The 26,801-nt window shown below is 32.5% G+C and overlaps 1 protein-coding gene across 6 annotated transcripts in view; it reads right to left on the reverse strand.

Annotated features, from left to right (window-relative positions):
* Positions 1-4,242: 4,242 nt before the first annotated feature.
* The window catches only part of LOC114938877 (acetylcholinesterase), a 60,642-nt gene continuing 38,083 nt past the window's right edge, over positions 4,243-26,801 (reverse strand). For 5 of the 6 annotated variants that reach the window (XM_029312995.2, XM_085480524.1, XM_029312992.2 and 2 more), the window contains 7 exons: positions 19,640-20,082; positions 18,986-19,216; positions 17,827-18,118; positions 16,743-17,378; positions 16,272-16,433; positions 15,668-15,846; positions 4,243-5,785 (listed from right to left, as the gene is read on the reverse strand). In XM_029312995.2, the coding sequence (XP_029168828.1) occupies positions 5,637-5,785; positions 15,668-15,846; positions 16,272-16,433; positions 16,743-17,378; positions 17,827-18,118; positions 18,986-19,216; positions 19,640-20,069 (2,079 nt within the window). In that variant the 5' untranslated portion in view covers positions 20,070-20,082 and the 3' untranslated portion in view covers positions 4,243-5,636. Of the gene's footprint in view, positions 5,786-15,667; positions 15,847-16,271; positions 16,434-16,742; positions 17,379-17,826; positions 18,119-18,985; positions 19,217-19,639; positions 20,083-25,730; positions 26,310-26,801 lie in introns of those variants that run through there. The other variant, XM_029312996.2, reaches the window with a different exon arrangement.

Here is a 26,801-nt window from a genome sequence, read left to right on the forward strand (position 1 = left end):
ATAATAGAGAATATTATATATATTATATTGTAAATATCTGTTGTATATATTTTATATAAATTATACATAAAAGATATTATATATATATATTAAATATATATATATAAATATATAAATTAAATATATAATATGCATTAATACATATATAATTTGTATATATAATGTTAAATAAACAAAATTACACGGATTAAATTATCACAACGAGATTTTTCAAAGGCTTATCGTCGATTAGAAAAAATAAACGATTGAAAACTGATTATAATCTGAAAAATACATCGTTGCCTTATTTGTTTTATAATTGGTGCCGTTGATACGCACACGCATAGACAACGCAAGAGAGAGAGAACGCACAGACAAGACACTCACACACATATATAACACATACAACATCGACGCGAATCCTCATATGATGCCTAGAACGCTAAATACGAATTTGCTGATATTCTGACCTCACACTATATGACGCGACTTATATACGCGAAAATAAATACAGAGAGAGCGTTTCTCCTTTCTATTTTATTTTCATATATTTATTTCTTTTTCTTTTCGCATCGTTATTTATTAATTTCGACAAAATTCTCGACACCGTGCTCTGCAATCCGACTCTTCTGTCCGATTTGCCCATAATGTTATTAGCGAAATAAATAGTACATAAAGATCCGAATTGTTGATTTATTAATTATCCGAGTTAATTTATTCGCGGATTTTCCGGATAAATCTGTGTCTTCGGATATTAGATTCCGATATAATCCGGATATGTCGGGATAGTAATTATAGTTTCCGGATATTAAATTAACTGGATATTTGCGGCCCCTCGCGACGAGGGATATCCGATCCTTTCGGATAAATATTTTATAGCTTCGTACAAGAGCGTTTGACCTATTGTTTCGCAAAGATTCTTCCGTTTTCAATTTTCTAAAATTTCGAATGGAAAATTGCTCGATTTTTTTGATTCCTCAGCGATTACAAATCCGGATATCCGGATTTTAATTCAGAATATCGCATGAAAATGATATATATATATATTTTATAATATGTATAATATATTAAATTTTATCTCCCTTTTTTTCGCCGATATATATTTGTGCAACTTTAACACGACGATACCGAGATGGAAAATTTCGGAGGTATCGACGCGAAAAACTCTTCGAAGATCGATTTCGAGTCCCTCTTTTTCTCAGACACTTGTCCCTTCGACCTCGAAATCGATTGTTTGATTTATTTATAATTTCTCGTCACTATTATACTTATATATAGTACCGTTTTTTTATCGCGCTACTTTTTATTCATTAAAATTATCGTTAACATTATCTCTCATCGTTAGATTTACATTTATTATTATAATAATTATTATATTTTATCACCATCTCATTATCGTCGCTTTCCACCGTTGTTATCATTGTTGATATCATCTCGTCTTATTATCGCTATCGTGTAATTTTTTATTTTTAACATTATTATTTATTATTATTATATTATTATTATTAGCGTGATATATCGATATTTCTCCGCGTCTCTCAATAATAACGTGTGTGGTCTCCGCAGCGCATATACATATACAATATATATATATATATAGTTTTTTTTTTAATTCTTTGTAAGACAAAAGACGAGTAAAAATGACGCCTAATGAGTTATTTCGATATTTCGTGTGTGGAGAACCGGCGAAATAGAATCCCTTCGTCTTAGTATTATTATACATCTTAAATTACGCACACAGAGCCACAATCAAGGCGATCTCTTTCTTATCCCTTTTATTTTTTTAATATTTTTTTTATCATTTTTTTCAATTGATATATTTTAGCTTCTTCTTTCTTTCTCTCTCTCTTTCTTTCTCTCGCACATATACATACATACATATACACACACATACAATATTCTCTCACTTTCGCTATAATGTTCGATCGATCTCGACGATCCTCGGGTCCGTCGAAGCTCGAGTTTATGTCGTGGACGACGTCGGATTTTATTTTAATCGTTTAGAGTCCTTTGTACAGACTTCTTGATAAATCGTTCTATAACTTCTTTTTTAATTTGCCATTTGTCTTATGTAATAACATTTTTTTTCTTATCTCTTACTGCGAACTAGCGAGTACTCTCCTCTCTCTCTCCCTCTCTATCTCTCTCTCTCTCTTTTTTTTTTTTTACATGTCTACTTACGTTGTATAACGATGTTGTACAGCTAAGTTAGCTTAGCTAGGTTGTGGGCCCAAGGGGACCCCGGAAATCTCGGTGGAATCCGGCCTCTCTTCATCAGGATTCAATCAAGGACAAGCGAGAGATAATTTTTGTTATAATAAAAAGGAAGAAATAAAAATTCCGAAAGCGGAAAGTGTCCTTCAATTTCGAGTCTCTTATTTTTTGGACAATTGCGCGCGTGATTGATGGCGATTCGCGGGAGGGAAAAAAGTCGAACGAGATATATCGGAACGAGGATTTCAAAAGTTTCGACGTCCACCGGGAGTTTTTACCGACGACAAAAGCGGAAACAAAAATCAATAGCGAGTGAACCTTCCTGGAAATATTCCAGCTGACGCTGGTGAATTCGGCGATTGAAGAGGCGCGGCGATTATCATTGTTTTAATTAATTTTCGTCGAAAAATCCGAGCTTTTAGCTCCCCGGTCGGAGTGAAAAAAATAAATAAATATACAACATCGCGTCTCTCTCTCTTCCCATTATTTTTTCTCGCGCGCACGAGGAGGAAATAAATTAATAATATAATATAATAATATATATTAATATATTTTAATTTATATAATATATTATCTTATATATTATATAATTATATATTATTACCTATTATAATTATTATAATGTATACTATAATATACTATATTAATATTATACCATATATTCATCTCATATATACTATAATTTATATATATATCTAATATATATTCTTCGATTATATTCATATCATCATATATATTATATGCCTATCTACTTATTCTATATATCATCTTAGATTAGGAAATCTTAAAAACCTGCGATCTGTCAAATTTTTTCAGTGTAGATTGACTTTCGCATCCTATTGCATTTTTGCGTATATATATATATATATATATATATATATATATAAAATATATATAGATATACACGCACATATACACGTGACAGATGCGGAGATAGATCGCGAAAATGCCGAGTCTGTCTGTTATTCGGAAAGGGGGCCAATAGCAATTTCACGCGACGTCGCCCTCATCTCCGTCGGCTGTATTGAGTACAAATCGGATGTGCATCGGTGCACATTGCGGCCAACGAGGGGAAATAATTCCCACTTCGTTAGACAGATCCTTAATCTTGCACGCGAATTTCGATATCTATCACTCAATCGGGGACTGAAATCTCTGCGAAGGCGCGATAAGAGCGAAAATGCTTGTCACCTGGTCGCTAGATATTATCGATCGATAACGCAACAATGCAAACGGTGTTGAGATTGATTTCAATCGCGGATATATCGGGTTAACGTAACACTGTCACGTGTCAGATTAGATATGCGATATTTACGAAGCAGAAACGCGATTTATTTTATATACCTATCGATTTGAAAACTTGATATTCTCCGATCGGGCGGAAACTGATTCCCTCTCTGAACGGTTTCGGGCGCATATCGATAAGGGAACAGATTTTTTTTCAAAGATATTTCAACGCAAATCTCGTTATATTGCAAGAGGAGCTCTGCGGGTCCAGTGAGACTCGAGACGAAATTACAGAAGTCTGACATTTCAGATTCTTGAATTCGATCACTCTCTGTCCAAGTACATATCTGTATCCGATATAAAAAAGGTGTTTCATGTAGATAGAATATGTATAGATAAATATTATCATATTTCTTGTCAAAAATGAGCATCTTGTTCCATTGTGCTAAATGCTTTTGGTAATTCTGTTATAATAAAGTCTGACATTTACATTGTAATAAAATACACTTGTATAAATAATTAAAATATAATATATATATAAATTATAGTGATTTTTAAATAATTATAAAGTACTCGACAACATTTTATTTTAAATTCTCTTAATCAGTAAAGTATATATATTTTTCGACGAAGGGCTAGCATATAATTTTTAACGAAAAAATATGTTCTCTCTCTATCTTATTAAATTACTCAGCACTATAAATCGCAAAAGTTTAATGAAAAAAAAAAAAAAAATATTTTTCATAATATGAAAAATATCTGGGAAGCGATGCATCTCTGGAAATGTTGCCAAAAGAAAAAGGGTATTTTTTTTAAGAGGAATATACCGGTCCGCACCTTATCTACGTGAAACACCTTGTACATCTCTGCCCTGGTCCCGCGGGATAACGTCTCGGTAATAAACGTGACGCGATTCGTGTTCATAAAAATCCCCCTTTGACCCCCGGGGGTGACCCACATAACGATATACGACGGGATCGTGTGGAAGAAGAAAAAAAAGCGCCAATCTTCCCGCGTCCCGGATGAGACGAGAGAGAAACGTGGTCGTAACGATAGTTTTACGACGCGACGAGAATTCCCACCGTGATATAACTTCCGGTGACGCGAATCTCTCCTCTTTCTCTTTCGCGCGCGTGAATTCTCTCTCTCTCGAGAGAGAGAGTCTTGAAATTTTAAAATCCTCCTCTTCTCGCGAAGACGTTTCGAGTCTCGGAATCTTCTCGCGCGTGTCCCCGAACATCCCTCACACCTCGCTCGCCTCGTTTGCGAAAACGTCAAACCTCGGGAGTGACGAGACTCCGAGTAGGAACTTTAATCAGCGCAATTACATAAGTTTCCGCAATTAATGTTTCGCCGATAGTTTCCAGTTATATCATCTCCGCTTCGCTTTATAAGGAACCTTGGGAGTCCGCAGAGGGGAGCGAGAGAAGACATTTGCCCCCCTTGAAATCAGTGAAAAATCAAGCAATTAAACACTGGAATTTATTTGTATATATATATTATATTAAATTTAATTTTTCTGATATTTTATTTTCATTTTTTTATATTAAATATATTAATATATTTTTATATTAATATATATACATTAAATATATTAATATATCAAATATATTATAAATATAATAAATATATATATTAATATATTGTAATATATTTAATATATTATAATATATTAATATATTTAATATATTTAATATGAAAAAATAAAATAACAGAGAAATTAAATTAAAAAAGTAAAAAAATTTAATTATGCCCCATCCTGGAAAAAAATCCTGCGGACGCCCATGTAAGGAATCGGTGACCCTCTTCCTTTAATTTCCTCTCTCTCTTACCCTATTTTTTCCGAGGCTCCTTCGATCCCCGTTCGAGATCCTGAAGAAGAGCCTCGAGCTCATCGATTCCACCGGGTTCCCAGAAGGATCTCTCCCCATAGTTTTCTCTCTTTCTCTCTCACAGACGCGGGCGTGTTTGTTTATCGAATTCATCGTCGATCCCCCGGCGATCGAGCACTCGTCTACTACTTGATATGTCTGTTTCTCGCGCGGTGCCGTCGTCTTCCCGATCATTCCTCGTTCGTTCTTTCGCGCCTTTCTTCCTCCGTCCGCTCGCTCGCGCGAGTTCGTCCTTCTTCTTCTTCTTCAGGGAGAAAACGGGCTGTTGCTGCTGCTGCTGCTGATGCTCGACGGGGCTAGGACGGCGGCTCCGGCGGCCGGGAGCTAGACGATACCTCTGACGTCGTGCTGGATGTGAGGCAGAGTAGTGAGGCCGGTCAATAACAGGCTCAAGATCAGGAGTAGCCGGGTCGCGCCGGAGTCGGCGAGGCTGGTGCCGCTGCAGGTCTCCTTGGACCCGACCTCCAGTTTCGCTGGAAGAAGAAAGGTCTCTTAGAATATTTATAAAAAGGTCCGTCTTACTTGGAATAATTGTATTAATACATTTAAAAGGCTCTGACACGTATATAAATACAAAGTCAGGTATTAAAAAGGTTAATATGTCAGAAGAGGATTCCAGGAAATCAAATATAATATTAAATAATATTAAGTAATAATATAACGTAATATAAAATAATATATATAAATAATTATAATAAATATATAACTAATTAATATAATAAATAAATTCAAGCGATTCTGATATGTATGTGTATAAATAAATATAAAAGGAGATGTGTAATAAGAGAATTCTGCGAATTCCGTGAAATCGGCATAAATAATTAATTATGATAATAATAATAAATTGAAAAAGCTTTGATATATATATATATATATATATATATATATATATATATATATAAAATCAGGTGAAAAAAACTAACAAGAAATTTTTAATTTAGAAATAAATATTTTAGCACAAAATCAGGACTAATAAAACAGAATAATAGGTGCGAAACTTGTTTTTAAATTCTTCTGTAGTTTTGAATATTTTTCTGACTCTTCTTTGGATCATCTTCAGCAGAAAATTTGGATGTCTTGAAACGTTCGAAATTAGGAAAAAATTTTAAAATAATTTATCATACTTAATATCTGCGTTTACATATAAAATTTCTTTTTTCAAATAATCGTGAAAAATATTTAAATGACGAATCTCTAATAAAGAAGAAGAAACGATCAAAATTTTTGTATTGCTAAATATAAGAGATGAAGGAAAATCTAGACAAAAATTTATTTTTTTATTATTAAATTTTTTTTTCTACAAATAATCGAAGGGAAGATATTTAATTATAAGCAAGTGATAAATCTTTAATAGAGAAAAAGAGAAACAATCGAATTTTTATTAAGTAAATATGCCAAATATAGAGACGGAAGACTCAGTCTGTCTAGACATAATTTTATTTTGAGACAATGTTTCTATTAAACAATCAATACAAGCTATAAATATAGAGAAGTGCTATCAATTTTAATTAATGTGTCATTTCATTGTGTTTAAAATATTTTTGCAATCTTCAAAAATAATATATTTTTATCAATATTTCAGTTAATTATCAAGCACCACGAGGAGTTTCTCCAAAGCATCTATTTAATAAATGTGTTATTTTAATTTTCCTCGATCTCAAGAAAATGTCTAAAAAAAAAATCACCCCCTACAGCCAAACAACATTAAATTTCCCATATAATAATACATTTTTCTCAATATTTCAATTAATTATCAAGCACCACGAGGAGTTTCTCCAAAGCATCTATTTAATAAATGTGTCAATTTAATTTTCCTCAGTCTCAAGAAAATGTTTATAAAAAAATCACCCCCTAAAGCCAAACAACATTAAATTTCCCATATAATAATACATTTTTCTCAATATTTCAATTAATTATCAAGCACCACGAGGAGTTTCTCCAAAGCATCTATTTAATAAATGTGTCATTTTAATTTTCCTCAGTCTCAAGAAAATGTTTATAAAAAAATCACCCTCTAAAGCCAAACAACATAAATTTCCCATATAATAATACATTTTTCTCAATATTTCAATTAATTATCAAGCACCACGAGGAGTTTCTCCAAAGCATCTATTTAATAAATGTGTTATTTTAATTTTCCTCGATCTCAAGAAAATGTATAAAAAAAATCACCCTCTAAAGCCAAACAACATAAATTTCCCATATAATAATACATTTTTCTCAATATTTCAATTAATTATCAAACACCACGAGGAGTTTCTCCAAAGCATCTATTTAATAAATGTGTTATTTTAATTTTCCTCGATCTCAAGAAAATGTCTAAAAAAAAATCACCCTCTAAAGCCAAACAACATAAAATTTCCCATATAATAATACATTTTTCTCAATATTTCAATTAATTATCAAGCACCACGAGGAGTTTCTCCAAAGCATCTATTTAATAAATGTGTCATTTTAATTTTCCTCAGTCTCAAGAAAATGTTTATAAAAAAATCACCCCCTAAAGCCAAACAACATTAAATTTCCCATATAATAATACATTTTTCTCAATATTTCAATTAATTATCAAGCACCACGAAGAGTTTCTCCAAAGCATCTATTTAATAAATGTGTCATTTTAATTTTCCTCAGTCTCAAGAAAATGTTTATAAAAAAATCACCCCCTAAAGCCAAACAACATTAAATTTCCCATATAATAATACATTTTTCTCAATATTTCAATTAATTATCAAGCACCACGAGGAGTTTCTCCAAAGCATCTATTTAATAAATGTGTTATTTTAATTTTCCTCGATCTCAAGAAAATGTCTAAAAAAAAATCACCCCCTAAAGCCAAACAACATAAAATTTCCCATATAATAATACATTTTTCTCAATATTTCAATTAATTATCAAGCACCACGAGGAGTTTCTCCAAAGCATCTATTTAATAAATGTGTTATTTTAATTTTCCTCGATCTCAAGAAAATGTATAAAAAAAAATCACCCCCTAAAGCCAAACAACATTAAATTTCCCATATAATAATACATTTTTCTCAATATTTCAATTAATTATCAAGTACCACGAAGGGTTTCTCCAAAGCATCTATTTAATAAATGTGTTATTTTAATTTTCCTCGATCTCAAGAAAATGTATAAAAAAAATCACCCTCTAAAGCCAAACAACATAAAATTTCCCATATAATAATACATTTTTCTCAATATTTCAATTAATTATCAAGTACCACGAGGAGTTTCTGCAAAGCATCTATTTAATAAATGTGTTATTTTAATTTTCCTCGATCTCAAGAAAATGTATAAAAAAAATCACCCTCTAAAGCCAAACAACATAAAATTTCCCATATAATAATACATTTTTCTCAATATTTCAATTAATTATCAAGTACCACGAGTAGTTTCTCCAAAGCATCTATTTAATAAATGTGTTATTTTAATTTTCCTCGATCTCAAGAAAATGTATAAAAAAAATCACCCTCTAAAGCCAAACAACATAAAATTTCCCATATAATAATACATTTTTCTCAATATTTCAATTAATTATCAAGCACCACGAGGAGTTTCTCCAAAGCATCTATTTAATAAATGTGTTATTTTAATTTTCCTCGATCTCAAGAAAATGTCTAAAAAAAAATCACCCCCTAAAGCCAAACAACATTAAATTTCCCATATAATAATACATTTTTCTCAATATTTCAATTAATTATCAAGCACCACGAAGAGTTTCTCCAAAGCATCTATTTAATAAATGTGTTATTTTAATTTTCCTCGATCTCAAGAAAATGTATAAAAAAAATCACCCTCTAAAGCCAAACAACATAAAATTTCCCATATAATAATACATTTTTCTCAATATTTCAATTAATTATCAAGCACCACGAGGAGTTTCTCCAAAGCATCTATTTAATAAATGTGTTATTTTAATTTTCCTCGATCTCAAGAAAATGTATAAAAAAAAATCACCCTCTAAAGCCAAACAACATAAAATTTCCCATATAATAATACATTTTTCTCAATATTTCAATTAATTATCAAGCACCACGAGGAGTTTCTCCAAAGCATCTATTTAATAAATGTGTTATTTTAATTTTCCTCGATCTCAAGAAAATGTCTAAAAAAAATCACCCCCTAAAGCCAAACAACATTAAATTTCCTATATAATAATACATTTTTCTCAATATTTCAATTAATTATCAAGCACCACGAGGAGTTTCTCCAAAGCATCTATTTAATAAATGTGTCATTTTAATTTTCCTCAGTCTCAAGAAAATGTTTATAAAAAAATCACCCCCTAAAGCCAAACAACATTAAATTTCCCATATAATAATACATTTTTCTCAATATTTCAATTAATTATCAAGTACCACGAGGAGTTTCTCCAAAGCATCTATTTAATAAATGTGTTATTTTAATTTTCCTCGATCTCAAGAAAATGTATAAAAAAAATCACCCTCTAAAGTCAAACAACATAAAATTTCCCATATAATAATACATTTTTCTCAATATTTCAATTAATTATCAAGCACCACGAGGAGTTTCTCCAAAGCATCTATTTAATAAATGTGTCATTTTAATTTTCCTCGATCTCAAGAAAATGTCTAAAAAAAAATCACCCCCTAAAGCCAAACAACATAAAATTTCCCATATTGATCTTTTCGAACGGAATATAATTTCGGAGCAAAAAAGGGTAGCCCTTGAAAGGAATCCCTCTCCGAGAGATCTTCAGAGATAGGCAAATTTTCGCATTGTGCGTCGCAAGATCGACGCGCCGGGGGGTTTCCACCCCTCGAGGGGGTTGGAAAGCGAGGGTGGAAGAGGAGTAGGGGACTTCTCGATCGCGCGCGCGTTCGCCTTGGCGCAGCGAAACAAAACGAACAAACGGGGGTAGTATATCGGAGCACGGGGGGTGGCGGGGGGAGAGAGGGGGTGGTGGTTGATGGTGGTGGTAGCCAGCAGGCAGGGCGCGGATCGATGCCGCGGGTAAGTAACTCGCGGCGCGTCTAAACCGCGTCGTTGCGAATCCTCAGGGAGAGAGAGAGAGAGAGAGAGAGAGAGACTCCGACTTTTGCACGTGCGAGAGGGTTGTTTCGCGGACAAACACACGTCGCCGCGAAGAAACTTCCTCCCTTAACTTCTGAACTGCCGGGCGTTTAACCCCCTTTCAGCCTCCGCATATCCAACCCTTCTTTTCCCACCCCCGGCTCTCCAGACCGCGAAACCGCTAACCGATTAACGAAAGATATCTACTACGACCCCGTAAACACTTTCCAAGAATCTACCCTCAATTCTCAATTTTATATAAATATATATATCTATATATTTTTATATATATTATATATTTTATATATATATTTATATATTTTATATATATATATATAAATGAAAGAAAAATGTAGAAATGTATATTTAAATATATATTTAATTATAGAAATATATATTTAATATAAAAATAAATTTAAAAAATGGAAATAATAGCGGAAAGGAAAAATATTTAGTTAAATAAAAATAAATAATTTAATATTCTTCTACGACCCTGTAAACAGTTTTCAAGAATCTACCCTCAATTCTCAATTTTATATAAATATATATATATCTATATATTTTTATATATATTTATATATTTTATATATATATATAAATGAAAGAAAAATGTAGAAATGTATATTTAAATATATATTTAATTATAGAAATATATATTTAATATAAAAATAAATTAAAAAATGGAAATAATAGCGGAAAGGAAAAATATTTAGTTAAATAAAAATAAATAATTTAATATTCTTCTACGACCCTGTACACAGTTTTCAAGAATCTACCCTCAATTCTCAATTTTATATAAATATATATATATCTATATTTTTATATATATTTATATATTTTATATATATATAAATGAAAGAAAAATGTAGAAATGTATATTTAAATATATATTTAATTATGGAAATATATATTTAATATAGAAATAAATTTAAAAAATGGAAATAATAGCGAAAGGAAAAATATTTAGTTAAATAAAAATAAATAATTTAATATTCTTCTACGACCCTGTACACAGTTTTCAAGAATCTACCCTCGATTCTCAATTTTATATAAATATATATATCTATATATTTTTATATGTATTTATATATTTTATATGTATATATAAATGAAAGAAAAAATGTAGAGAAATGTATATTTAAATATATATTTAATTATAGAAATATATATTTAATATAAAAATAAATTTAAAAAATGGAAATAATAGCGGAAAGGAAAAATATTTATTTAAATAAAAATAAATAATTTAATATTCTTCTACGACCCTATAAATAGTTTTCAAGAATCTCCTTTCAATTCTCAATTTTGGATAAATACATACTTTATATATAAATCAGAAAGAAATATTTAATAGAAAGAGTATAGAAATATATTAAAGAACTGTATTTAATTATCGGGATTTTATTGTTATTCAATATAAAAGATGCAAGTATATATTGATCTGGCTAGATAAAAATTTTTTAAAATTTTTCTACAAATAGCGAAGAAAAATTTAATTAACTAAATAATATTTAATTAATTACAAATAAATAATTTAATATTAAATGAACAAGTGAATTTCTAATAGAGAAAAAGAGAGTTCGATCGAGATTTTATTGTTACTAAAAGCATCAGTCTCTCTAGACAAAATTTTAATTTTTTACTGAAAAAAATATATATATCGAAAAAATATACAGCCAATAAATTTGTTTCTCTTTTTAATTTTCATACTTTATATTATTCGATGATGTAACCGTATTTCTGTTCGCGAGAGTTCTTGTTCTGTTGTTTTAATTTCGCGTCATATATCTCTGAGTTGGAAAATTTGCCCGAGAGATTTTCCTCTCATTTTCTTTTATTTGCACTCGCATATCTGTCGTTCTCTTTTAAGTACACAGAAAACACACACACACAAATAGTCTTTTATAATTAATTCGCGTTAAGGTACGGAGTATATTTTTACGTGTATATTTTTTTATGTATTTAATTTTTACTCGCACCCTTCGGAGTTTTTTTTTCTCCTCTTTGATAACCAGGGAAACGCATGATTTTCGGGGTCTGTAGTTAATGTGCGAAGGGTTGTTGAAAATAAATTTACCTTGCAAATACATACAGCGAGTATTTATATAGTTATTTATTATTGACAGAATTAACGTAAAAGTTATCTCTCAAAGGAATTCAATTCCGTCGATTTATCGCTCTAAAATTCTACATACTAACAGTTTATAATTTGCATATTTGAAAATATTTGGAAAAAAACATTTTGATCGTCTCTCTTTCTCTTCGTTGCAGATTTGAGCAAAGATAGAGATCGCAATGATGAATATGAACAAATATATTTCATAGCCCGGACTGGGTTAAATATTCCGTATAAATTAAAAGTTCTGTTTGCGAGAGCAGAACTAAAATACCTCCGTCTCTTTTTCTTTCTCGAGAAAAAGAAAGATGCCAAATTCAACATTCGGCAGCAGCGGTGACGCGTTTCTTGACATTTCTCGCGCGAGATAGTGTCTTTTTCCTTTCCGTCGTCTTAACGACCGCGCTTACAAAGCTTATATATTTCCAAGTTATACGAAATTTACGAGAGAGTCCGTTATCGCGATCCTTTTCCCGCCGATGTTTTCCTGTCAGGGTGTATCGAGGGACCGATAGAATTCTCTCTCTAACGAGGACGATATTTTCGCTTGGTCGCGCGCGTGAAATGAGAAAAAAGGAACTTTAGCGTATATCATATATATACACACACATGTATATTTTTTATAAACTTTTTATGTATGTATATACATATTTTTAAAAAACTTTTTATGTTTATACATATAAAATATATTTATTAAGTATATATATATATGTATTATTTTTATACACTATGTATATATTTTTTAATATATTTATATTTGTTTTATATATTATTGTATACATAAATATCTTTAAAAGTTTGAAATTATAAAAAATTAAATATATATATATATATGTACATTATAATATACAAATTATAAATAATTACATAAATATATAATATATATAATTAAAAAAATATATATAATATAACATAAAATAATATAAAATATTATAATAAATATATAATATATATAACTAAAAAATATATATATAATATATAATATAAAATAAAAATAAAATATAATAAATATATAATATATATAATTATAAAAACAAATAAATAATATATAATTAAATATATGATATGATATACATATAAATGTGCGTATATATAAATACGTAAATACATCTTTCTTTCTCGTTTCTGTAATAATGTAATACAGTTGTGGTGCAAAACGGTGGGTGACATTACAACTTTCGTGACTGCGATGACACGCTACGCCGTTTAATTCCGTGGCGTGCGCGAGATCGGTGCTTTATACCGTAATCGTAATAATTATCATATAAAGCGACGCTGTGTTTTGTTCGAGCAGGTACAAATTTCAGACTGTTATCGCGAATAACGTGTATATATGAAAGTCCATTAATGAATCTCCGCCCGCAAAGACGATTACCCGGCTTTCGCCAGAAACGCGATATATGTACGCAAATAATTAATATATTCGCGCCTGGGGATGAGGGTCCCGCATCTCGAATTGGATTGTCGAAATTTAAGGGGAGAAGCTCTCTCTTTGATTCCTCTTTCTTTTATTTAATATTATTGATTATTGAGAAACGCTCGTGGTTTCATTCAGATTCGCCAACTTATATCTTCAAGAGTTTTTCTCGCCCTCTTGTTCGCTGTTTTTAATTAAATATTCTTTGTCCTCGCAACGTTAGAATTTCGTCTTCTTCATCTTAATAGAATATCTACTCTCGTTTATTTATTTCACGGTATAACACAATAATTGAATAATTAATTTACACGCTGGAAAAAAATTTGCTAATTTGACTAAATCTTTCAACTAAATATTATTTTGTTAATTTAATATATATATATATATATATAATATTGCATATAAAAAAAATATATATATATATTGTAAATATATTAATATATTTTATTTGTAAATATATATCTATTAAATATAACATATTAAATCTAACAAACCGTATACTAAATGACTTAAATACTAATATATCTTAAAGAAGATTTAATCAAGTTGACAAATTTTTCTTCAGTGCATAAACCACCTGTGTTCGTACGTCAAAAATTTCTCCGCAACATCTTGGACAATAATCGCGATAATCACACAGGGGAGAGATATCGCGATTATTATTATCCGTGAAATAACGATCGGTCGCGAATAAGACTCATCCTCCTGCCCCTCCGGCTGTTAAGAGCGACGGAAATATAGCTGTCCGACTGTGTGAAAGGAGGTGGACAGCATGTATCTCGTAAGATTTCCCCGAGGGAGATCTCCCGTCGTCGAGCGAAGCCGCGCGAGCGCCTTCCTTAAGTGGGACACTTGGCGAAGCGCACTTGATAGCGGTTCTGAATAAATGATGCAAACTCGAGCGTTGCCTCAGCAGTCGCTTCGTACACACACAATAAGTGCGACTCTACTCCCCAGTATTTCCGCAACGTTCCATCCTCTGCTCCGACACGGGAATTTCGATCATCTTCCCCGAGGAGCTCCCTTGTTTAGCTGAACCTTCGGAATCTTGGTCTCCAGGGTCCGATTTGAAGAGCGTCCTTCGATCTCTCTGTCTCTCTCTCTCTTCCTCTAGGTATGCGAGAAGGGAGAGTATTTGCGTTCGACGTGTATTATATCTAGGTCCACGTCTAGCTAGGAATGCGACGTCTCCCAAGCAGTTCTCGAGAGCGTGCGAGAACAATCAAACGTACTTGGCGCTCAACAGGTGTCATACACAAGACAATCCGCGCCGTAGTAAGTAACGCAGTCGAGGGCCTCGATGCTTCGATGAATCTCAACCCCCTGTCATTCCCGTTTGCATCTGTGACAGGTGGAGGCTCTCGCGAGCGCGATCGATTATTCGATTCGAAAGCGATCGCCGGGGCTCTCGTTCAAAAGATAGCAACGATTTACGAAGATTTATCGTTCTTCAACCCTTCCATCAATGAATATATATATATATATATATATATATGTATATATAATATTATATATATTATAATTATATTATACATATATAATATATATATATATATATATATATATATATATGTATAATATAATTATAATATATATAATATTAATATACATATAATATATATAATATTAATATATATAATATATATAATATTAATATTAATATATATATATATATAAAATTATAATTTCGATACCCGAAAGAATTTGATTTTAATGAGAAATGTGTAATTATATTTTGACAGAAGAGTCTTAAATTGTGACGTAGAAAACAAAAAAGGTACTTACACGTAGCGCCGAGCAGCTGCGGCAGGTACTTCTTCCAGAAGGCGCACTGCCTCACCCTGGGTCCGCTACCGATCTCCGTGTTGTTGATATCCAAGGTCAGGTACTCTTTATTAGCGGCGGTGTGCTGCGGCCAGTAAGCCAACTGTGTATCACGTAAGGAGTCGCCCACATTCGGATCCCTGGTTCGATCACACAAATCACGCGTCTAAATATATCGCCTGTCCTCTGACGCAGCACCGAAATATCTCCGAATAATGGGAATTTCGAGATATTTCGGTAATAGGGATAATAGACGTGCACAATAATGAAATTGACATATCCGGCTTTACTAGATCAATGAGAAAATATTTGTTGACATTCTATCCGGGTGATTTTAATTAATATCAAAGGAACAGTATAAATCATATAAAAGGAACAGTTCTCTAATCAATTTAATATGTCCTACATTCAGCTTCAAAGATGTTTACTCGTTTCTAAATTAGATTTATTTTTAACGTTGCACAATTGTATTATAATTCAGAAATTATATATAAAAATGTTTCAATACAAAAATAAGAAATTCAAGATGAAAGTCGGATTATTAATTTGTGGACGGAAATCTTACCCCGACTTTGCAAAGTTCGCCCAGTATCTCATCATCCTCTTTGAAAGATTCTTCTCCTCTTGCGTATAACGTTTGGATGGGTCCAAAGGTTCCCCGAAAATATAGCTTATCTCGTCGGCATGCATAACTCCAGTCCACCTCGGCCACGGATTGTTCATAGATCTGATTAAAATTGCACTTTCTTTAGTCGTATGACAGATGAATAAAATTTGAAAAAAATTCTTTTAATTCTCCATTTACACAATATATCATTATTAATTCGCAGTAGTAGCTGCGATATAAAATACGTTGACAAAAGTACATATGGTTGCACCAAGAGACATCTTATTAAGAAAATGTATGTCCAATGTGCGTTTTGCATTAGACATAAAAATTCAATATAACAAAACAATAATAAAATAATCTCTGCAGCTTTTCCAAGCTACCGTAGTCGCCGCGGGAATGGTATCGCGCGAATCGATCTCCTTTTACCTGTGTTTGAAGTAGTACATGTAGACGGTGTTGCCGGTGTCGGCGTAACGGCCGGCGAACTCGTTGACGTTGCAGGTGAACTGATAGTCGCCGACGATCTTGTCGATGGCGTCGCGATTCGCGTCGGGATCGTCCGGGTGCAGCCAGTTTGTGTACTCGTAGATGATGGCGTGCCGGCCGATCTGATTAACATAGGGATTCAGCTCGGACACGGCGCTGACGAACTGTTCGCGGCTGACCTTCACGTCCTCGGTGCCGTCGATGCGAAACAGCTCCGTGAGATAATAGATGATGAAGTAGAAGCCCTCCTCGGTGTTGGAGCCCATCAGGATGTTCGCCTTCTTGAAGGACGTGGTCGCCAGGGAACGTTGCGGGGTCTCGTCGAGGAACGCGCCGTCGATCACCGGGACGAACGGGAACTCGCAGATCCCGAGAGTGCCCCACTCGTTCTTCACCAGCTCCTCCGCGTCCTTCGTCAGCAAGCAGTCGATCACCTCCCGCAGATTGTCGCGATCGTGCGGACAGCCGACCGCCTCCGCCAGCCGGATTCCGCGCACGATCGATTCATCGCGCGAGATTATCGCCCACGGCGTGGTCGGCGAGCCCGATTGCATGATGGCCTGGTTGAACAGGTGCCTGCAAGCGGAAATCCCCGGTGGGTTTTTTTTAGCGACAATTGAAAACGTCATTTTTATACCGACTCGAAAAAAAAATATATTTAAAAATTATATTATAATTAAATATATTATTATATTAAATAATCTATAATATATAATATTTATAATATATATAATAATTATTATATTAAATAATCTTTAAAAAACTTGTAATACTCTTATATTTATCATTTAAATAAAATTACTATCTAAAAATATAAAAAATAGAATATTTCAAATTTATAAATATAACAAAAATTTATAACATATAATATATAATATAATAATAATATATAAAATACACATATAATATATAAAAATATCCAATAATATTGCAAAAAGGAATAAAAAGAATATAATTTTTACATTCCTTGAAATTTCATATCGCGGGATCTTCGATATCTGTTTGCTGTCTGATTAAAACTGACCTGGAAAGCGGCGAGAGGAGGTGCATGGAGACGGACACCGCGCCCGCGCTCTCGCCGAAGAGCGTGACGTTGTCGGGATTGCCACCGAAAGCGGCGATGTTGTCGCGCACCCACTGCAGGGCCATCATTTGGTCGAAGAGACCGGCGTTACCGGGCACGTCGGACGTGCCGAAGTACAGAAAGCCGAGACTGGCCACGCGATACTGCATGGACACCACGATCACGTTCTCCTCCGAGACCAGGGTCTTGTGATCGTACACGTCGAGGGTGGCCGAGCCGGAGTAGAAGCCACCTGAAAGAGAGGTCGCAGAGATCCTTGGGTTTCTCGCAGCTGCACAATTTAATGCTGGCGCACATATATTTCTTTTTCTTATATTATATATATATATATATATATATATATATTTATTATATTAAAAAATATATGTGTATTTTTAAAAATATTGTTTATATATTGTATATATTATTTATATATTGATAATATAATATTCAAATTTCTTAAACAAATGAAAATTGAAAAGAAAAGAAATTATGTTATTGTAATTAATAATAAAATTGTATATTAATTATATTTTTTATCTTTCATACATCAATCGCGTTTTATTAATTTTCTCTGGTTCTAATACTAGTAGCTTCAAAAGGTTTAATTTCGGAATTGATTGACAGAAATTCCCACGAATATTTTGTGGCCTTATTCATACTGTCAATATGCAAATACTTTTGTATCCTCTAACAGCATAATAGCAATTATTCGATCTTTTCAAATGCCGCAATTGAAAATATCTATAACAACGACATTGCAAATTCCATTAATTGAAACGTTAACAGGGTAAATATACCGCGTGACAAGGTAATGAAAAAAAATTCTTTATGACTGACATAAACACAGTATGATGCTACTGACGTTATTCAGAATACGACTGTAGAGAAGCTTAGACACAAAATAACTTTCAATAATACTTCCGACAGCTTTATAGTCGTTGTGATAGAAACGTACAGACGAGTACTTTGAAGAAAATGCATTTTAAATGATTATACAATGCTTCTCACAATCACGGTAAATAACTGGAATCTACTAAATGCGTAATAAAGAACGATGACACCAGGCCTGGAACGAAGGTAGAGACTGATGATGGATTGTCGTCACTGGGGAACTCACCACCGAATATCCATACCATGACAGCGGCGTTCGTAGGCCTGGGCCGCGGCACCACCACGTTCACGTAAAGGCAGTCCTCGCTCAGCGGCGTGTTCGGATTCCACATGGTGGCGCCGGAGAAGTCGCCGAACACCGTGTCGAGGATCTGTACGCAGCTGTTCGGCAGCGAGGTCGCGTTCAGCACGCCCGGCCAGCGTTCGACCGGTCGCGGGTGGCGAAACCTCAAAGGACCTGCGCAAGAATCTCTAATTAAATATATCATTCACTTGAAGTTAACCCCCCAAGAAAATATACAATTTTATCATTCACTTTTCTCAATTTCTTACCAAGTCAACAAACATTAGGAGAACTTATAATTTATATAAGCGTTATTTTTTTTTCTTTTACCCCAGGTAGCGAGCATACGTCATTTGACGTCGGATGACGTCATTAAACGACCCTAGGAACAAACTGACGTCATCAAACGTCAAAATAATGTCATTTGACATCTAATGACGTCATCAAACGTCAAAATAATGTCATTTGACATCTAATGACGTCATCAAACGTCAAAATGACATCAAACGTCAAAATGACGTCAAATTTTGATGACGTCAGTTGCTACTTGTGACGTTTCTTTTACTGTTCTTTCCTTTCTCCGTAAAGAGAGCTTACCAAGAGGTTTCTGGGCGTAAGGGATGCCGAACCAGGCGTCGACCTCCTTGCCGGTGGTGGCGGTCAGGGTCTTACCGCGGATCATGCCCTTTCTGGTACGTACGACCAGCGGATCGTTGCCGGTGAAGGCGGACGCTCGCGGTAGCTCCTCGCTGATCCTGGAACTCCTGACGTCGAAATCATCGCGTAACGACGACGACGACGATGACGATGACGATGACGACGACGACGACGATGACGACGACGACGACGACGACGACGAACCCTCCTGCGCGACGTGCAGCTCGTGCTCGTGGTGCCTACTGCGATGAGACGGCGAACCTCGGCAAGGATCCGGCTGCAGGACGAGGAGCAGGATCAGACTCAGCGTCAACAGGGCCTCCAGTCTGCCGGGGCCGGTTCGCCAGGAACTTTTAGGATTTCTCGACATCCTGCCTGCTCGGCTGCAAAAGGGAGAAAAAGAAATCGTTATAGAGTATCGGTCGAGTAATTTTCATTATAAATAATATATAAATTAATAAATAATAATTAATTAATTTTAAAAAAGTATTAAATTATAAAAAATAATAATTAAAAAATATAAATTAATAAAACTGAAAAACAATAAATTAATAAAATAAAAAAAAAAAATATAAATTTTTATAAATTATAATATTTTATAAAATTTATAATGATAAATATAAATATACATATAATACACGTCTTGTACAAGAAGTCTTACTTTTGCAAAATTATTAATTTTGTGTAAATTTATTTTTCATTCTCGCGTAAGGTGTATTTAGTTAGTTGCACGTGTTTGTGTACGTGTAACGCGAATGAAAATGAACAAATTACTTGGTATACAAATGTTTGAAGTAACAATTCTGCGTGTCACGTTGCTTCCGATTACGTCTTCCGCTTTACGATCGGAAATGTTGCGATGAAAGAGTGAGGGAGTGGATTAATCTATCGGAAACTGCTCATTTCTCATCTGACGAATGATACAGATTTGATTTTTAAGAGTAAATATGTTACAATAAATAATCATTATACAGGGTGATCTACAACGAGAGTAAAAAAACTTTGAGATCATTTTCAGTGAAAAATGTTATATGCATTTAGATCCTATTTCAATTAATCATAAACTACAAGAGATCAAAATTGTATTAATTTAATAAATAAAAGCTTTAATATCTAGTTCTATATTTTATTTATATATTTAAAATTATTATTGAAAAATAACAATTTAGTGTACGAGTTATATACATATAAAAATGCTTAAAATATGCTCCCTGAACTCGAATGTAAGCTTGAAATAGGATCTATGCTCTTAATATATAACATGTTTTACTTCAAATTATCTCCCGAACACAAGCTGTCCCAGTTTTTTTACACTCGTTGCAGATCACCCTGCATAATTCCTGCATAAAAGAGCTAAAACAGTGTCAAACGAGACGCGCAAAGAATAAATAAGGTTTTCGTATGTCAATATACGTGTGTTTATAAATATATAAAATTTTTCCTTGCATTCGGTCTAACATCCCCGTGATAGAAATGGATCTCACATTCACGTATACACGTGTCGAATGTATCGCGAGCAGGACTTATTTTCAACCGAAATGTGTCTTATGTTCCATCCGGTTGACGCAAGCACGGGTTGACATGAAAGATGCAGAAAAATGCGCCAATGCGGCGATGCATCATTTGCGAACAATGCATTTATTTCGAAATGGAAAAAAATTAAATTAATTTTATTAGACAATTTAAAGAAAGAAAAAGAGCCGGAGGTAAATTTTCGATTTCAAAGGGTACTTCAAAAAAATAAGAGACAATGCAGCGATGCATAATTTGCGAACATGCATTAATTTCGAAACACAAAAAAAATAAAATAAAACAAATTTTATGAAACAATTTAACGAATTTTATCGGACGATTTAAAGAAAGAAGGGAGAGAAGAAAAAACCACAAGGGATGATTTTCGATTTCGAGGGGTACATAAAAAAATAAGAGAAAATGCGGTGATGCATAATTTGCGAACAATGTATTAATTTCGAAACACAAAAAAAAATAAAATAAAACAAATGTTATTGGACAATTTAAAAAAAGAAGGGAGAAAGAGAAAAAGTGCCAGGGGATGATTTTCGATTTCGTGGGGTATTGAAAAAAAAATAAGACACATTTAACAGAATAATCGACCAGCAACGGCGCGTCGAAGAATTAGTATATCAATCTTCTTCCTTAAATATTTACTTTCCCTTATCTACCTTTCTACGGTATCCACCCTTTGCTTCGAACTCCCCCTTTAGCGCGAAGTTATCTCCGTAGAGACAAAGTAACCCTATCTGAGGCTGTAATTGAAGCTGCCTCGTGGTGAAACACGAGACGCTGCGGTTTACAACATCCGAAACCACGCCGATAAAGTTGACTAACATTTAATTTCACCTAAGTTAATTTAATAAATAAAATACTATATTTAGGCTAATTAATTTAACATTAATTATATATTACTTTTTTAACACATTTATAATATATATAATTTGAATTATATTTTATTGTTAGTATTATATAAATTATATACATATAATATATATTATATAATATTATATATATTATATATTATATAATATATACTATATATTATATATATTATATAATGTGTATATATAATATTATATATTATATAATATTATATAATAATATATATAATATATAATTTGCATGTCCCTATACTTACATATTTATATTATATAAATTATATATGAATTATTATTGATTTACAGATTGATTTGGATTAGAAAGAAATCAGCTAAAAAATATTAATTTTTATACACGTTTTGCCCTTCCAAAAATATTTAAACAATAATATAGAGTATGTGCGTTACTCTCGCCATTTTTTCTCGCGAATAAATGCATAAATAATTATTCGTTTATCGGAAAAACTCGTAAAGAAATTCGAGAGAGCGTTGAAGAGATTAGAAAAGACTCTTCGATATCCTTGGACGAAGACAGGCTATTATAAGTATTATAATTGATTTCGTTGAATAATAATTGGACACGTTTCTTTCCATATTACTACGCCGACTCCTCCGTCAAGCATTCACAATTTATTGTCGTGGTAAGGTCGTTATATAATTGACGGACAGCCGATACGTGACCTTGCTTATTTTCTCGCACATTTTCAGTAAAAGACGAACATTTAATTTCCGCCATTCTTCATTTTTTTGCAATATTAAATTTGTCACCGTAGAAATAAATAATCAATTAATAAATAATAAAGTGTTTTTATTATTTATTAATTGATTATTTATTTCTATAGTGACAGATTTAATAAATTCATTAATAAATAATAAAGTGTTTTTCACCTGATAATTTTCGTCGATAATTTTTTTAATCAAACTTTCTATAAAAACCTTATGCTGAAAACTTTTTCTATATGTGCCGCGTTGATATTCTCGATACATCGAAATACATCGTCGTGATATGCACAGAGTGTCTCGGAATTACAAACTAAAGCTGGGTGCTGTTTTAATAGAATCTACAAGGCTTTGAACGCAAATTTTCAACGACGGAGTCAAGAATTTATCAGAGTATTCATACAGCACAAAAACATATTAACAACGTTGCAATCTTGCAAATTCCAGGGCGATGTTGTAGAGACACCGAAGCAGAAAAACTTTTGACTTGTAGGGTATTAAAGATAAAATTAAATTCACGTATGAAATTCTCTCTTACCCATCAAACTCGATCTTCTAAATTAAAAAAAAATTATATAATGGTAAAAAAACCCGGAAAGATGGTCTTATAAAAATATTGCAATTAATTAGCGATTTCAATTGAATGGATACATGTATTTAAATTTTAAAAATAACGCGAAAAAATGTTAATATATTGCAAATACATATCTTAATATTTTTATGATTTTTCTTAACGTAAATAACACGTTATTTCTTATCGATAAATGATTTTTTTTCCATTTGGAAGCAATGTTTTTTAGCGAGATTGTTTTGGAAGTGCTCCATTTTTTCCAATTCTGTAACCAAGCCTTGAATTTTAATTTCTATAGAAGTTAGTTTCATCTGATATAATAAAATACAACTTTTTTTTAATTCCATGCAATTTCAAACTTCTTGAAAAGCTTCTTTTCCGATAGTTCGAAAACTATCGGTGCCTTGAGATTTTCGCCAAGAGACTCGACTTTAAATTATCCAAACTGTTGCTAAAAAGAAAAAAAGTAACGTGCAACAAGTATAATACTTTTATTATACGCTATCGATGATAAAAAATTATATACGGAATGATCTACAAAAAAAGTGTAAAATTTTAATTAATTGTAGAACAACAAAAGATCAAAAAATTTTATTAATGCATAAGTAGTAGATTTAATTTTTATCTAGTTGCAATTCCAAAAACAACAAATATATTCTATTTATTATTCTATTAAATTCACAATTATTATTGGAAAATTATATTTTGGTGCATGAGTCATAACAAAAGTGCTCGAAATGTGCAAACTTAAAATAAGATGTTCATATAACATTTTTTTATTGAAAAATAATGTTTGTAACAAGTTGTTGAAGTTTTCTACACTCGTTGTAGATCATTCTTTATGCTACGAAATATATTTGCAATATTAAAAATATATAATTGATTTAATACGATTTTTTTTCACACAAGTACTGCGTTATTTCTTAACGATAAATTATTTTTTGAGTTCAATGTTTCCTTCGTAAAACTATCTTAAATGCTCCGTTTTTTTCTATCAATATTGATTCATAATTATATATACAACATTGATTGATATTGAATAACATATGTATAACAATATTGATTGATATTGAATAATATATAACAATATTGATTGATATTAAATAATATATAACAATATTGATTAATAATAATATATATTTCTCTGTAACTAAACCTTGAATTTTAATATCTATCAAAGCCAGTTTCACCTGATAAGATAAAATATAACTTTTTTTTAATTTCAACTTCTTGAAAAGCTTCTCCGATAAGTTCAAAAACTATCGAGATTTTTGCCAATAAAAATTCGATTTCAAATTAGCCAAACAAATTGTCGCAAAAAAAACGCGCAACAAGTAATAACATTTTTATTCATTGTATGTTATCAATAAAAAAATATATTTCTATATGTACATACACATTTATATGTATTATATGTATATATACTTTTATATATATACATACATATGTATATATATTTTATATAATTTATATATATTTTTTGATATATATATATTTTTATATATTTTTTCATATATATATATTTCCCTTTTTTTCATATTATATAGACATATTTGTATACATCTGTATAGGAAGAAAATTTTCTCTTTGTTATATATATATATATATATATATATATATATATATGATCTTGGAAGAATTTTATAAGAGTTGCTCTGATTAAAAATATTTACAATAAAAAAAATTAAATATGTACATAGCAAAATTGATGAAACAAATTTTACATCTTATTGTGATAACTATAAAATATGAAAAATATTTCCTATTTAATTGCCGTGATTTTCGGGCTAAATTCTAAGAGAAAAGTACTCTCCGTACAGATTGCATATAATAGGTTTCCAAATGCACTTTCGCACATCACATCGAGACGATGATGATAGCAGCGTGCCCGATAACACGTCGATTTGCTGCCTCCCTCCTTCTCTCTCTCCCTTTCCCCGTCTCACACACGTTAGGAGGGATTAGTAGGATGATAGTAGTCTCTAGTTACACCACACGAAGGTCCACGGTTGATTAGCAACTTCCTTCTACGTGTTCCGAACCCGCGTTCGGTCACACGCAACTCGTCCACGGGAACGTCGTCGCACGCGGAAGTTTACGCACGAGGCCGCGGCTTTAACGCGTCGTCAGAAATTGGAATTTATTGGTTTAGCACGTTAAAAGGAGAGAGAGAGAGAGAGAGCGTCGAATGATCGAAGTCTTCGTATGAAAAGGAAATTACCTAGCTTAATTTTTTTGAATTTTCGCGGACACTGTCAATATATTTTTCCTGATTCGTTCCAAGAGTCGAAATAAAGGGGAAAAAATCCAGACGAATATTAAGAGAAGATCTCTTCTGCGGACTCACCCCGAGGTTTACTGTCAACGAGATTTCCGTCACTTTCCCGTCCTCGACACTTTTCCTTCTCCCCCGCGAGTTATCGATATATCTTGATATGACGTGATTACTCGATTGGAGTCGCGCGCCGCGATAAGGATCGCCAAGGAAGGGTGTAGCGCGATAATAATGACAGTGACTATTTCGGCGACCCCGTCGACGAAGCACTGACGACGACGATTGGCAAACAGTCGCGAGGCCGTCGTCGCATTAGAGCCACCGAAGCCGACTAGTTACTTCCCTCGGCACACTGCGGCAGCATTATACGTGTGCCTTCTATTCAGATTACGTATGTAGATAGGATAGGGTCGTGATCCAGAGTGTCACGATGTCACGATTAAACTCGGTGCGTAGAGAGAGAGAGAGCGCCGAATTTTTTGCGAGACAGGATGTGATCAAAATAGACTCCGCTACTTTCAAACGAGCGAAAATGACCCTATTTTGGAATGCTCATATAGAGAGGATTTTTTTCTATTCATTTCCTTTCGTCTTGTCAGAACAACTGATTTATAGGGACGATTTTTGGATATTCGATTCGCTCGTTTTGCTGAATTATTTTCTACTACATAAAATAATACATTTTTTCCAATTTCTTTTGTTAAGAGTTATTGAATCATTTTTCGTCTGAAAAACTATGAGTTTTGTTTTTTAATTGAAACAAGCAGCAACTACAGATGATTTTGTTCAACTACAGAGGGAATTTTCTCTTAGAATTCACCCTGAAAATCTTGGTAATCGTGGGACAATATATAATAAAAATATTAACATCTCCATCACAATTAGATAAAAATATATGAAAAGAATAGATTGTATTACTTTTAAATGAACAAAAAAGTCCCTATAAATTTTGAATGTTCGTAAAAATGATTTTTTTAAATTTCCTTTCGTCCTGTCAGAACAGCTGATTCATGAACGATTTTTGGAAATTCAATTCGTCCATTTTGCTGAATTATTTTGAGATGTGAAAATTATTTTCTACTATAAAATAATACATTTTTTCCATTTTTTTTGTTAAGAATTACTGAATCGATTCATAACTAA

This window comes from Nylanderia fulva, unplaced genomic scaffold (genome assembly GCF_048542155.1).
Source record: "Nylanderia fulva isolate GAGA-0341 unplaced genomic scaffold, ASM4854215v1 Scaffold15, whole genome shotgun sequence".
Classification (NCBI taxonomy): Eukaryota; Metazoa; Arthropoda; class Insecta; order Hymenoptera; family Formicidae; genus Nylanderia; species Nylanderia fulva.